Source organism: Choloepus didactylus, chromosome 7 (assembly GCF_015220235.1).
Source record: "Choloepus didactylus isolate mChoDid1 chromosome 7, mChoDid1.pri, whole genome shotgun sequence".
Taxonomy (NCBI): domain Eukaryota; kingdom Metazoa; phylum Chordata; class Mammalia; order Pilosa; family Megalonychidae; genus Choloepus; species Choloepus didactylus.
The window spans coordinates 148,618,348-148,633,034 of NC_051313.1; the positions used below are offsets into that span (position 1 = coordinate 148,618,348).

Sequence of the window (14,687 nt, forward strand, 5' to 3'; positions counted from 1 at the left end):
TTAGGGTTTGGAGTTTTGTTTAGTAAATTTTGGGTAACAATACCTACTGCATGCATTTAGTACGAGAACCAAGTCAGAATGTACATCAGGCATCTTTTTTCTTTTTTATTGTGGTAACATACATAAATATAATATAAAATTTGCCATTTTAACTATTTTCAAGTGTACAATGCAGTGGCTTTAAGTGTCAGACACTTTATAATGTCTGACAATTTTTTAAAGTTTGGAAAGGAAGCAGTCTATAATTATTGTCTGCGACCCTCAGGAAAATCTTCTACATGAAGCTTGAGACCACATAGTGCTGACATATAATCATTTTTTTTCTTTTCATGGGAGGCAGACTGAATTAACAGACTATGACTATCTTAACCCTGGTAAGACAGCATCTACAGCCCATTCGAAAGGATAGACTGCAGGGAATCAACAACAGAAAAGGAATTGAAAAGTCTGGAAACCCCCTTGTGGGGACCCAGGGCCCAGGCTCCCCCTCCCTAATGGAGAATAAGGCCCCACATCATGTAGCAGCCTGCATGACCCAGGCAGAAGTTGAAGGTCACCTCCTCAGGGAATTAAGTATGTACAGATGGTATCATAAACAAAGCACTGAAACTCCCCTCCCCTGATCACTGCTGATAATAAACCTCAGGACCCCTGTGTCACAAGACCCTGCTAAAACTCTGTTCCCACACCCTATGGAATGTCTTTGCCCTAAACCCTTATAAGCTGTTCCTTTGCACCCCCACCCTTAAAGAGTGCTGACTTCCATTTTCCAGCTGGCTGCCACTGGGAAAAAACTTCTCCTATTTGTAAGTCCAAATAAACCCATGCCTGACTCCCTCCCTGGCATGTTCTTTGGTCTTAAGGCTGCAACGACCCAAGTCCTTCAAGAGCTGAGTTGGAACACCCCTGCCAAAAGCCCCTGTGCTGAAATGCCTGGGTTTTTTTGTTTGTTTGTTTTTTGTTTTTTTGGTTTTTTTTTTTTTAATTCAATTTTATTGAGATACATTCACATACCTTACAATCATCCAACGTGTACAATCAATTGTTCCATCATATAGTCATGCATTCATCACCCCAATCAATTTTTTGAACATTTTCCTTTACCAGAAAAAGTGAAAATAATAAAAAATAAAAGTAAGAAAGAGCACCCAAATCATTCCCCCATCCCACCCTATTTTTCATTTAGTTTTTGTCCCCATTTTTCTACTCATCCATCCATACACTGGATAAAGGGAGTGTGACCCACAAGGCTTTCACAATCACACTGTCACCCCTTGTAAGCAACATTGCTATACAATCATCTTCAAGAGTCAAGGCTACTGGGTTGCAGTTTGATAGTTTCAGGTATTAACTTCTAGCTATTACAATGCATTAAAACCTAAAAAAGGATATCTATATATGCATAAGAGTGCCCACCAGAGTGACCTCTTGACTCCATTTGGAATCCCCCAGCCACTGAAACGTTGTGTTTCATTTCGCATCCCCCTTTTGGTTAAGAAGATGTTCTCAATCCCACGGTGTCAAGTCCAGATTCATCCCCAGGAGTCATATCCTGTGTTGCCAGGGAGATTTACACCCCTGGGAGTCAGATTCCACATAGGGGGGAGGGCAGTGAGTTCACCTGCCGAGGTGGCTTAGCTAGAGACAGAGGGCCACATCTGAGCAACAAAGAGGTACTCAGGGGGAGACTCTTGGGCACAATTATAAGCAGGTTTAGCCTCTCCTTTGCAGTAACAAGCTTCATAAGGGCAAGTACCCTGATAGAGGGCTTGGGACAGCAAACCGCCAATCCTCAATGTTTGTGAAAATATCAGCAACAATCCAGGTGAGGAAGCCCAACACCTCTGCATGAAATGCCTATTTTTTATGTTTCCATTAATGCTAGCAAGTTTTTGAAGCCAAAGGAAAGTGAAATACGACAGTGATTCAATATAACCACACACCCAGAATTTGTATTAAGTGAAACAACAAAAGACGCAGACTGCTTTCCTGCCTCCCAAACACACACCCTAGTACAGCCATATGATCATGCTCAAAGAGGTTCAACCCTAAGGCACATTTGCAAAAACCTTTTGTTGCCCACCCCCTTTCCCAACCTCCCATAGCTAATGGAGCCACAGCGGTTTGGGGACCCTGGGTTGTCCAGACAACTGAAGAGTCCCACCTTTGGGCAGAAGGCAGCAATGATGCAGGGATCCTGTAGGATGTAAAAAGGAAGTGAAACCACTTGATGAATTTTGGACTATTGATTCCTGCCATTTCTATCTCCTTGCTCTCAAAAGCATCTATGGCCTTGACATGAGAGGGGAGGTCTCCCTAATTGAGGAAAGCCCTAAGACAAAATGGCAGGCAGATTAATATTGTCATCACAAATTATTCTTTCAAATAGGATGTCCATACATCTCAGTTTGCCCAAGATGGTTCAGGGTTCTGCCTGTTGTCCCACATAATTATTTAACAGCATTCATGTTCTCGGATCTCAAAAATGCCCTGATTTGGGAAACAAATTATATGACCACTGAATGTTAAGTCACTTAGTTAAAACGATATGGATGGTCTATGTGAAGTGCCACCACGGTGACAAAACCCTAGTCATGGTTTCCCACTTAATATCACATAAATACAGCAGTTAGTGATTTCAAAAATGCACAATAAATAAACCTCCCTAGAAAGAATAAAACACCTACAGTCCAGGATTACAGCACGCTGAAATTTTAAAAAAAAGAAAAAGAAAAAAAGAAAGCTGTTTATTTAAAAGTAATTATAAGTCAATAACTTATTATTAATGATTCATGTGGATTTCCTGAGACTACTCTTTTAGAAAGAAAATACAGAGATTCTAAATGCAATTTTAAATAGCTAGTCTGGTAACTGGGTACAATAACCTGCTGAGGTATCACTTCCATGTTTCCATGGTAACCCAAAAAACATAAAATAAAAAACGCTCATTACCAGAGGCTCCTCACTTCATATTATAAAAATAGTGCCCAAAAAGTTTGCTTTAAGTAATGTAGAATTCTGGGACAATAAATCATAACACAAGAGAAAAGAGTGTCCAAAATATGTACCACTCTTAAAAAAGGAACTGGCAAGATGCTTGCTTACTTAGGATGCTAAGTAACTACACTATGCTCATTATAGTTTCCACTGAGGCAAAGAAAATGAAAATCTAAACCTAAACCCTGACACACAGGGAGCAACGTAATCTGAAGAAATGAAACCCAAGCTGTGCTACGGCTCAACACCACATGCTATATAAAATTGTTGAGAGTAATGGGGCAGGGCGCTGGATAATACAGGAATCCAAGTTGTCCAGTCTTCTTTTCTTTCACTCATTCATTCAACAAATGCTTACTGAACACTTAAGTAGGCATAGTTTAGATGCTATGCCTCCAGTGACAAACAAAACACATATGGTCCCTGCCTCTGGAATTGACATTAGGGTGGGGAAAATCAACAGTAAACCAATAACCTATAATTATGCAGATATATACTTTTAAATGTTAAAATTACAATTTATACTTACAAACAAATTTATAAATTTTAAAAAGTTCAAGTAAAGAATGCAATGTTGTAAGAATGATAAGGAGGGTGCGACTTTAATTGGGGTCATGGAACACTCGGCTGAAAAAGTGACATTTAAGCTGAGTCGACACTAGTCAAGTTAAGAATATTGGAAGAAGACTGATTAACCCAGGGAGGTACACTCACAAACAGAAGTCCTGAAGTAGAAAAAAAACTTGGTTTGTATGTACACATTACAATTTCCATTTAAAAAAAAAAAAAAAAAGAAATGAAAAATATATGTATCCCAAAGCTTTACAAGCAGCAGAGAAATTACCTTATATTAATAAGTGTAGTAAATTCTAAATAAGACTTTTTGACAAGGATAAAGCAACAAAGTTCCATTTTATTTTGGGCACTTTATCAGGATATGTTGAGCTCCAAGTAACAGAAAGCCCAACTAATGGCTTAAGACAAAGACATTTATTGCTCACTCAACAAGAAGTCTGGAGGTATTCAGTTCCAAGGTTCATTCAGCAGCTCAGAAAAATCAGGACTGTAAGTTGGAATCTCTTTTATTTTCTTGGCCTATCTGTCACACTTTTTCCTCATGTTGGCAAAATGGCTGCTGAGCTTCAAGCATTATTTCCTCTTACTAGTATCCCAAGCAGGAGGGAAGCTATGGCATGATCAAGCACTCCTTTGTGAATATCTGGCTTTCAACAGAAAGCAAAATCTTTCCCAGAAACTTTCCAGCAGACCTTTCTACGTCTCACCAAGTAGAACTATATCTCATGGCTATAAGAAAGGCTGGAAAACCAAGTGTCTGGCAAAAAGTTAATGATTGTTTTACACCATTATAATTTCTTTAGAGGAACAAGGCACATGGCCACCCAAACAAAATGAGAATTCTGTTGGCCAAGATGATGAATGGTTGCTGGGTAGCTGTTCCAGTTTTCTAAAGCTGCTGTTATGCAAAACATCAAAAATGGATCGGCTTTTATAAAGGGGATTTATTATGTTACAGATTTACAGTTCTAAGGTCATAAAACTGTCCAAACTAAGGCAACAACCAGAAGATACCTTCACTGAAGAAAGGCCGATGGCATCTGGAACACTTCTGTCAGCTGGTAAGGCACGTGGATGGCATCAACTGGTCCTTTGCTCCTGGGCTGTGGTTTCAAAATGGCTTTCTCCAAAATGTCTCTCTCAGCTTCCCCTTTCTCAGTTCCCTGTGCATCCTTGCTTGTTCTCCCAGGGCATTTCTCTCCAAGTGTCTGGGGGTCTTCTCTTAGCTTCTCCAGGGCAAACTCTCGGCTTCATCTCTTAGCTTAGAATCTCCAAATGTCTTTCTGTCTGCATCTCCAAGTGTCTGGGTCTGTGTCAGCTCCTGAGCTCTCTAAAGGACTCCAGTAAACTAATCATGATCCACTTTGAATGGGCACACCTCCATGGAAATAATCAAATCAAAAGGTCACATCTCCAAAGAAACAACCTAATCAAAAGATCCCACCCAGGATAAGTCTGCACCCACGAGATTGGATTAAATGAACATGGCTTTTGTGGGGGGCATAACAGATTCAAACCAGCACAGTAGCCAATTAACATTATCTGTCAGAGCCACCCAATAATTTTACAGGTGAGTTATTTACAGCTTATGTGACTGGTTCATTCATTCATGCAACCATTGTTATTTATTGAACATCTATGTGCAAAACTAGGTACTGGCAATCAAAAACAGACATGGTCCTTGTCCTCATAGAATGTAGAGTCTGGTTTCAGAGAAAGTCATTAACCAAATAATTACATGAAGAAATATTAAATTTTGTGTAAAAATGCTATAATGACCTTACTGCCTTTTACAAAAAATTACTCCCCCTTCTCCTGATAACTATGTCAATCTTGTTTTGTGAGCCACCATGCCCACACACTGTCCCCTGACTTTCACAGTCTATGTACTTCAGGACAGCTGCCACCACCATTGCCTCTAGGAACTAGGCAGATGGTTCAAGGCTGAACTAATCAGTAAAGCCATACCCCCTGGCCACACTTATTTTTTCAGAGATGGAAGAGCATGTGCTCCAACTAAGGCCAATGAGGTGGATGGAGAGGAGAATTGGGTAGCTCTCATCTGGAAGCCTTCTTGATCTTCCAAGTTTCTGGAAACAAGTGCCCCAGCACTGTTGGCAAACTTCTGGAGAGAATGTCTGCCTAGGAAGGAGATGACACTGCAGAAGACAAAGCAGAGAGAAGGGAAAACCCATGTCCTTCATCATGGCACTCAAATTAACCAACCATAAAGCTTTTCTGTCTGCTGAACTTTGAAGCTACAGGAGATGATAAAAAGCCACTATGTTGGTTTCAGCCAATATGAGTTGGGTTTCCTGTAGCTTAAAACTGAAGACACTCTCAATCAAAAGGTATTACACCATACTATGAGGGCTTAAAATAGGAAACCAGATCAAGCCAGAGAAGGGACCTTTAACAACTTCTTAAACTGAGATGTGAAGAGCAATCCAGGTGGCTGGATCAGCATTTGCAAAGGGCCCCAGGAGAGAAGGGAAAGAAGCAAGCACCAAAGAACTGAAACACTGTCAGGGAAGGAAGCAAGCAAAAGAGAATGAGGTGTGTTATGAGGCTGGAGAAGTAGGTAGGGATCAGACACCTCAGGGTTTTGTAAGCTGTGTTACAAAGGTTAGACTTGATCCTAAAAGCACTGTGAGTTTTGGGAGTAGAGAGGAGCAAAGAAATTATTGTCAATAGTTTGGTACAATTAATTCACATAAATCCAAAAAAACCTACTTGAGGACCAGAACTATATTCAGTGTTTTATTTTCATATAGCTTTCAAGATGATAGGAAAGGATTTTCAGAAATCCGAAACTTGGCAGCCACATGATCTCCTCCAAAAGGTCCCTGTGCCAGTTTGGATATATTATGTCCCCAAAACACCATGTTCTTTGATGCAATCTTGTGGGAGCAGACATATTAATGTTGATTAGGTTGGAATCTTTGGATTAGGTTGTTTCCATGGAGATGTGACCCATCCAACTATGGGTAATACCTTTGATTAGATTATTTCCATGGAGGTGTGGCCCCGCCCATTCAGGGTGGGTCTTGACTGATTTACTGGAGTACTTCAAGAAGAGCCACACAGGTCCAGATGCCTGCTGCAGCCAAGAGAGATATCTTGGAGATGACCATTGGAAGTAGAATTTTGCTAGTCCAGAGTTTGCCTAGGATAAACTAAGAGAATTCCCCCACCCCCCACCCCCACCCCCAGATGTCTACAGAGAAATGTCCAGAGAGAAAGCCATTTTGAAACCAGAACCCCAGAGCAAACGCCAGCCACTTGCCTGTGCCTTCCTGGCTAACAGAGGTTTTCCGGACACCACTGGCCATCCTTCAATGAAGGTACTCTATTGTTGATGCCTTATGGTGGACACTTTATGGCTTTAAGACTGTAACCAAATAAATCACCTTTATAAAAGCCAATCCACTTCTAGTGTTTTGCATAAGAGCAGCATTAGCAAACTGGAACAGTCCCTAATAAAAGTCATCCAGATCCAGCTTGGATGGTTCTGGTGAAAGCAAGCTCACATCCTGAAATGTATTAACCCAGGATAGTTTACTCAGAGGCTTTAAAAAATATATAGGCAATTATTTGAAGATTGGGCTATACAGATGAGAGCTGAAAGGTATTTTCCATCATACCAAGCTCTCAGGGGCTGGAGGTGCTCTTACAACACCTGGAAGGCAAGGTGTACATGAGATTCGCAGGACTTAAAGTCATACATGTCCAGGTGTCCGGGCAAAGGTACTCATTTCAGATTGTTCAGACTTGAAATATACAACAATGTCTGTAGGTTGAAATGTCAAGGAGGAAAGCTGCCTGATAAGCTATCTCCTCTTTCAAGACATCTCCATTTTCACCTTCCCTCTGCAATTCAGAATTCCAGAAATGTTTATAAAGATAATTCTACCAATAAACCTCTTCTCATGAACTGAAGCTAACTCTGTATTACTGTCTGCCAATATTACTGTAATCCATTTTGCATAAGTCAGGTTTTTATTACTCTTCAATACTACTGGTTGACTCAAGCTCACCAATTACACATATAGCTGAAGTGCTCTGTGTTCAGTAAATAAATGTTTTGACTAGAAATTATAAAATATTAAATTATATAAAAGTAAAGTGTTCACTATGAAGGCAAAAATATCATGAATTCTCTGTATAGCTTCTATCATTAACAGTCCTCAGCATAGTAACAAAGACATATTCTCATTCTGAGAAATCAATTAACTTCACAGAACTCAGCACTGCACTGACCTAGCCTTTCTCCAGTGATTAGCAAAACATAGGCTGTTTTGCTAAGCAAAGAGTCAACGAGGCAAATCCGAACTGTTTTTGGTAAATCAAGCTAATCTGAACAAACAAGAGACAGTAGCTTCTACTCCCCATTCAAAGAAGTCAATCAGAACTTCATATTTCTGATTATAACAATTACAAAAATGAGATGCCTGCAAAGTACCCAGCAGAGCTCCTGAAAGAGAAATAAACTTTAAATCAAAAATAGCTATCATTATCATGGCATGTAGCTAGCTTGAGTAACGAATCATTGTTAAATATCCAGACAATATGAAAACATTATTCCTAAAATAGATAAACTCCATAACTGGTAAGAAAAGAAGAATGAAAGTGATCTATAAGAGAATATTACCATAAATCACATTATAAAAGAATTCCCATGTTGGTGGGGGTTTGTAGTAGGAAAAGACGGTTTTTTTCCTTCAAAAGGCAAAGAAATAATGTTTTTTTTTTAAAAAAAAAAGAAAGAAAAAAGAATCTTCTAAGACCAAGTGACATTTGATACACTTTACACAAAATCAATTGTCAATTTTTGTGCTGCTGCCCACAAGAGAGAGAGCCCTTAGCCTCCAATCAATGAAGCTAGAACATCCAATTGCAAAATTATCCTGGCTTTCTAAATTCTCAAAACAGAAAACAGATTTTCATAAGCATTTTTGAAAAGAGCTTCAACAAAACTTTTGAGTCTTAGAAAATCCCCCAGAGGATCACACACACATACAACACACACACACGAATAGACAACCTAAAAAAAGGCACTAGCCTTTTCAGAGATGTTAATAGGAAAAAAAAGAAAAATGTAAATTTATCATAAAAGACTAAACAACTAGTATAAAAATGAACATTTCAGATTATCTGAATATTTAGGCTGTGTGTTACTATTTCCTATACAAACCAGTTAGCTTTATAAATAAGTGCAAATCTGAGTAAATAAAAATTCCAATATGATGAAATTTTTTTTGCCCATGTTATCCCAGAAAAATCAGTAAACTTCAAACTCCTTAAGCTGGCACTGAAGATCTTGCATGAAGCAGTGTAGCATCATAGTTGGGTGACTCCCTGTTCCAAAATGCCTATCCCTGAACTTCCTGGCTTTAGGACCCTGCTAAATAATCAAATGCTCAGCTTCCCTTCCCTTAAGTACAGACACAGGCTATCCCATCAGGTAGGATTAATTGAGAACTGATAAATATTCAGCTCTTGTCTGACTTGTATATGATAGCCGGATCTCCCAATACTCCCCCTCACACGCTCTCCTGCTCTGGACAAAGACCCCCTGTGTTCTCAAAGGCATAATTATTTTTCCCTGGACCACACTCAACCCTTCTTCCTGCAGCAGCCACCATACTACCCATCCAAATCCTGCAATTCCTAGCAAGGCCCAGCTCAAGCTAAACCCTCTCAAGCCTAACACCAACACTACCTCCTCCATGAAGCCCCTCATTTCCACACATCAGTGTTTCTCTGCCCTGGCTACACATTCAATCACGTGGCCCTCGGGGGATTTTACCCAGCTAATAAGGTGTGGCCCAGACATCAGCCAATGAAGGAACCCCTCCTTCCTCTGAGACTCCATGGCACTTCATCAGTACTTCCCTCACAGCGCTTGCTCCTTTCGACCCCGTATTTTAATTACATACAAATTGTATCTAAACTCTAAACTCCTGGAAGACAGCATCTATGTCTGAATTTTAGCTTCAAGTCACCACAAGAACAGTGACTTGCACTAACAGGCTCATCAACTACATGTCGAACACAGGAATAAATGAAATGTCAGTACTCGAATACAGGATTCAAAAACATGGCTTGAAACAAGAGTCTACTGACACCTGGAAAACTAATCTCCATGACAATGGCTCGGATGTTAGGTTCTACTTGATTAAGGAAAACTAGGCAGCAAAAGAAATGACACCTCCCAAAAGAGGAAGCAGCATTAAAATACAGCAAGGCAGTGCTAACCTCTTCTATGGTCTCACAGATGGTCCCTCTCCTCATCCCACCTCCCCACCATTCCAAACCACTTGAAGTTCCCTGAATAAATCCTGCTCCCTCATGCCTCCACGCTTTGAACATACACCACAATCTCTGATTTACCACATTCTTCTTCTGGCTCTTGCTACTCATGTTTGTAAATACCATCCCTACTGGAAAGCGTTCCCTTGGATCAAAGTACTGGTTGAATGTCTTCTCTGTACTCCCCTAGAATATGGTAGTATACCCAGTTATGGCTTGAATTACATCCCCCAAAAAAGACACACTGAAGTCCTAACCCCAGGTTTTATTTGGAAATAGGGCCTTTGAAGTTGTAGTTAGTTAAGATGAGGCCAAAATGGATTATGGTGAGCCCTAATCCAGCAAGACTGGTATCCTCACAAGATGGAAATTTGGACACAGAGCAGACCGAAACACAGAGGAGAAATTGGAGTTATGTTGCCAAGGAATGCCACCACCAGAAGCCAGGAGAAAGGCAAGGAACAGATTCTTCCCTACAGACTAAGGAGGGAGCAGGGCCCTTCCAAAACCTTGAATTGAGTCTTCTAGCCTCCAAAACTGTGAGATAACAAATTTGTGCTGTTGTAAGCCACCAAGTTTGCAGTAACTTTTTATGGCAGCCCAAGAAAATTAAGATATACCCCTATCAGAGCAAAGCCCAAGAATAAATTATTGCTTTGCTTATCTAGTCCCCTTTTCCTTTCTTGAGAGGAAGGGACCCTCATCGTTATAACTATCATCTTGTGTAATGTATGGCATTGGACAAGTATTCAATAAAGGCTGAACGAATGAATGAGAAAGGAGGCTTCAATCTGTTCATCTGTAAGTGTAAGTGAATTGATGTGTAAGGTCCCTTCCAACTTCATTACTCCATAAGAATAAAAGATCAGTAAAAACTAATAGGGCTTATTATCATAAAGATTCATATCCATGTATGGAGTAAAATAATTTCCAAATGATAATATCACAAGTTGCTTATTCTATACAAGATTTTCATTACACATCATTTTGATATTTCAGCTTAAGGACAGTAAACTGTTGTTATACTGCTTATTATAGTTGAAGAAATTTCTATACATAAACCATTAAGTGCTCATTGACAATACTATTTTTAATACAAGGTAATATATGATTTTACATAAGTGGTTAAAGAGCTATATGTATTATTAAATATGGATAGTAAATATAAAGAAATTTTTACATTTTGAGGCCTAAGTGGTAGTAGATAAAGTAGTGTGTACCCCCTACTTTAGAGTCACTTATCTAAGAAATGTCTTGGCTGAGTAGAATGCACATCAAAGGACATATGAGTAAGGTCCACTCTTAGCTTCTGCCCCAATTCCACTTTCCACCTCAAATAGTGCCATTATTAAAAATACTCAACTCTGCAATGACAATGTGCAATAACAGATTTGGCTTTGTTAAGTGTTTTTTTTTTTATTAGTCTTTGAAGGTAATAATACCCAACATTCTCATGAATCATTTCAAATAAAACAATATGTTTTTGTGAAAACTTAGCTTAGAATTAGCTGGGAAGCTATAGCTTTTTTCACTGATGATTGCTCAACCATTCCTTGCACTGTCAACTAGGCTAGTCAAGCAAAACATTACCTATTTATTTGTAAAGTTTTATTTTATTACAATGAAGTTAAAAGTCACTTAAATAAATCAGTTGTATATACTGATTAAATTGTTTGATAATTAGGCATAAACAATTATATACAGTAATAATTATGCCAAATCCATTTGCTAGATGAAAGCAAAATATGATAAAATACTGTAATCCTCCATATTTGCAAACAAGCAAAATCTTTCCAAATTTTTCCTTTTCACTTTGATAGTTTTCTCTATCTGTAACTTGCATTAACATTTTAGTTTTTCCAAGTACCACATACCATTTTATATCATCATTACTCAACACTGTAGCACATTAAGAGAAAAAAGATCCGGATCTTATTCGATAATTGTGCAATCCCTTAATCTTGAATACTTTTAAGAAACACCAAAAGGGAAAACTCAAGATATTGAATGCCTCTTCAATAAATCCGAGGCAAGATCTGCCCAATGACCCAACCAGCCAGCAAGAGTGACAGCAGTCCTGGTACCCTGTAAAAAATGTATTTTGAGACACATGGATGCACAAGACCTCAAAGAAATCAGACATGAGGATTAAAAGCATTTTAATAAAAGCTTTTTCTCTTCAATGCCTTTTGTTAAGTGTCGCTGCAATAAGACTAGTAAGTATACTTGGATGCAGGGAAAGCATGTTCCAAGTACCCTGAAAAATGGTAGGGTCAGAAAATGTTTACTGCCCTTCAAGTTCTCGAAATTATGAGGCTGCTTTGATATGGAGCAAGTGTCTGGGTGTTGAGTAGTCATTTCAAAACTAGATATAGTAAGAGATAAGAACACGACCATAACTCAGTCGTGAAGAAAGATGCCTGTTAATGTGAAGTCGTTTGTTTTTACGCACAAAGTTACCCCGTGTTTGGGGACAGGAAGCTGTGTTTGTTCCTAACATTGATCACATAAAGGAAGATTCCAAGAATAAGTAGGGTAAACACCTCTAGAACTGGCTCAGGCTTCCTTGTGCCCAGACCCACGCTCAAGAACCAGCACGAGCAATTTTATCCACCACTTTAGCAAGATGATTCAGAAAAGCTGAAGTCTTCTGAGAATAGCCAGAAGAAAACTTTTCCACGAAAAGCTTCAGGTAAAAAACTCACTCGGCTTCTCGCCTTGGGTCTGAAATGATCCCAAGAATCCCTAAAAGCCTAAGTCACCCAAATTTCCAGTCCAGGCCTCCGATCCTTTTATGCATTTATTAAATTACAAAACTCTGCGGGACTCAAAAGCAAAAACTTCAGAGCCTCAAAGAATATACTGCTAAAATGGGAATATCCACGGCCAAATGCAATCTCCCTCCCACACCAACCGCCCGCATCGCGTCCCCAGGCTGCAGCGAGGCCGGCACTCACCCACCGCTCGCCCCGGAAAAACCCGGATCTTGGGGTGTCAGAGTCAGAAGTGCGGCAGACCTGCTCGCTCGCAGCGGTAAGGGACTTAACTCCCCACCTCAGGGCCGATCGTGCACGATGGGCGCGGCCATTTTGACAAGAAAGTGGGCCCTAACCCCGAGTCACCTTAGCCTGTCGCCCTGAGCGGAGCCGGAGTGAAAAGGAGCCCCCGGCCCATGGCCTCGGCGCCCCCCGCGCCCTGACCCCGCACGCGACGAGTGCCCCACGCCCTAGGCCCGCAGAGAGATTCTGCCGAAAGGCACCGACCCGGAGCAGCCCCCAGCACCGCCACACAGGCAGCGCCGAGGGCGGCCGTAGACCGCGGGCCCGTGCGTCTGGAACGGGGGCGGGGCGTCCCCAGCTTCGGGAGCGTGGAGGCAGACGCCGGCAGAGACCGGGGGCGGGGCATCAGCGCGCGCTTGGTAACCCAGGCAACGCGGCGCAGGGCCTCAGGGAGGTGCCTTCAAGCGATGCGCCCCCAGACACAAACGTCTGCCCGGCAACTCCGACCGGCTGGCGAAAAGTCACCGTGACGGTCTGCCCCCCTCAGGGCCCGGCCTCTACCCGCTGTCCCCAAGAAGGCGGCTCGGTGCAAGCGGCAGGCCACAGGCCAGCCCTCCCGCCTCCGCAGGCCTGGTCCTCGCCCCTCCCAGGTCGCCCTGGAGTCAGGCGCGCTCCATCCCGCCGCCCCTCCGGGCCGCGCCCCTTAGCTGCCCCGGCCCTGCCTGCGGCCTTCCTCGGGAGCGGCGCGGGACTCCTTGGCGCCTTCGGAGACTTGGCGAGGCCGCCGCGCTCTGACGACCCAGCCTGCGGCCCTTGCCCTGCCAGCGAAACCACCCGCTGCATTTCATTTCGTTCGTGGATTTTATTTTTTCGATAGGCTGAAATTTGGTGGGTTGCGTTAAACGCGGGACCTCCGCGAAGAGGACCCATTTATTATTTTCCCCTGTCCAAAATGGCAGCCTCCAGCCGTGCACAGGTGTTAGATCTTTACCGGGCGATGCTACGAGAAAGCAAGCATTTCAGCGCCTACAATTACAGGTGACCCGGCGGAAAGTTCTGCGGGGGCCGGGAGGAGGCTGGGAGGGGCCGGGGACTCCCGCGAACGTCCCTGGGTGAAGGGAGCCCACGTGCCGGCATCCCCGGGGCAGTGATGGGAAGGGTCTCTCCGCCAGGAGTGTCCCTGGCCACAGGAATGGCCCCCTGAGATGAGACCTCGGGGTGAGTTGCAGGGGGCTTGTCCTTCATTGTTTCCAGGAAGATGTTTAAGTCCTGTGACATGTGACATTGTACTCTCGGGGCACGGTTAGTGTCACGTTTCTGCTATAAAAACGATGGATGTGAAAGTTGCAAGTGATGAATTTAAAACTTTTGTAGAACTTTCCATGGAAGATGGACAGTTGACAGTGGAAATTACCGGTCGGTGGGACAGATCCACAAAAATGAAGGATTACGCTAGCCACCCTTTCCCTTTTAGCTTTTAATTAGCTCTTTCAGCTTCAAGGATCAAATTCATTCTAGTTGGAGTATTGGGGAGGGCAGGGTGAAGTTGGGGTTAATAAAAATGATTCACCAGTAGCTGTAAGGGAAACGGGACTCTCATGAGTTTCCGGAAGCAGAAACATTAGTTTATCCTGGCCACAACAGAACTGAATCCAGCTTAGAGAACCTAAGCAGCTGGAGAAACTGGTTCTTAACTCTAGTAACCTGTCCTTAATGTAGCACACTCACTCCTTCCAGGTGTACACCATTCTCCTTATATGCCCCTGAGTCCTTTTTTCTGTGTGTAAATCTTTTCTCTATCTC

At 42.0% G+C, this 14,687-nt stretch overlaps 2 protein-coding genes across 8 annotated transcripts in view; one reads left to right on the forward strand and one right to left on the reverse strand.

Moving 5' to 3' along the window:
* Positions 1-13,028, reverse strand: part of FARS2 (phenylalanyl-tRNA synthetase 2, mitochondrial) — a 618,388-nt gene extending 605,360 nt beyond the window's left edge. Inside the window, exon 1 of one of the 4 annotated variants that reach the window (XM_037844227.1) lies at positions 13,008-13,028. The gene's annotated coding sequence lies outside the window, so the exon portion shown is untranslated. Of the gene's footprint in view, positions 1-12,842; positions 12,981-13,007 lie in introns of those variants that run through there. The other 3 variants (XM_037844225.1, XM_037844228.1, XM_037844226.1) reach the window with 3 other exon arrangements.
* A 279-nt stretch (positions 13,029-13,307) lies between these two features.
* The window catches only part of LYRM4 (LYR motif containing 4), a 144,973-nt gene continuing 143,593 nt past the window's right edge, over positions 13,308-14,687 (forward strand). For 2 of the 4 annotated variants that reach the window (XM_037844230.1, XM_037844233.1), the window contains exon 1: positions 13,315-13,922. In XM_037844230.1, coding sequence (XP_037700158.1) covers positions 13,837-13,922 — 86 coding nt within the window. In that variant the 5' untranslated portion in view covers positions 13,315-13,836. Of the gene's footprint in view, positions 13,923-14,687 lie in introns of all 4 variants that reach the window. The other 2 variants (XM_037844231.1, XM_037844232.1) reach the window with 2 other exon arrangements.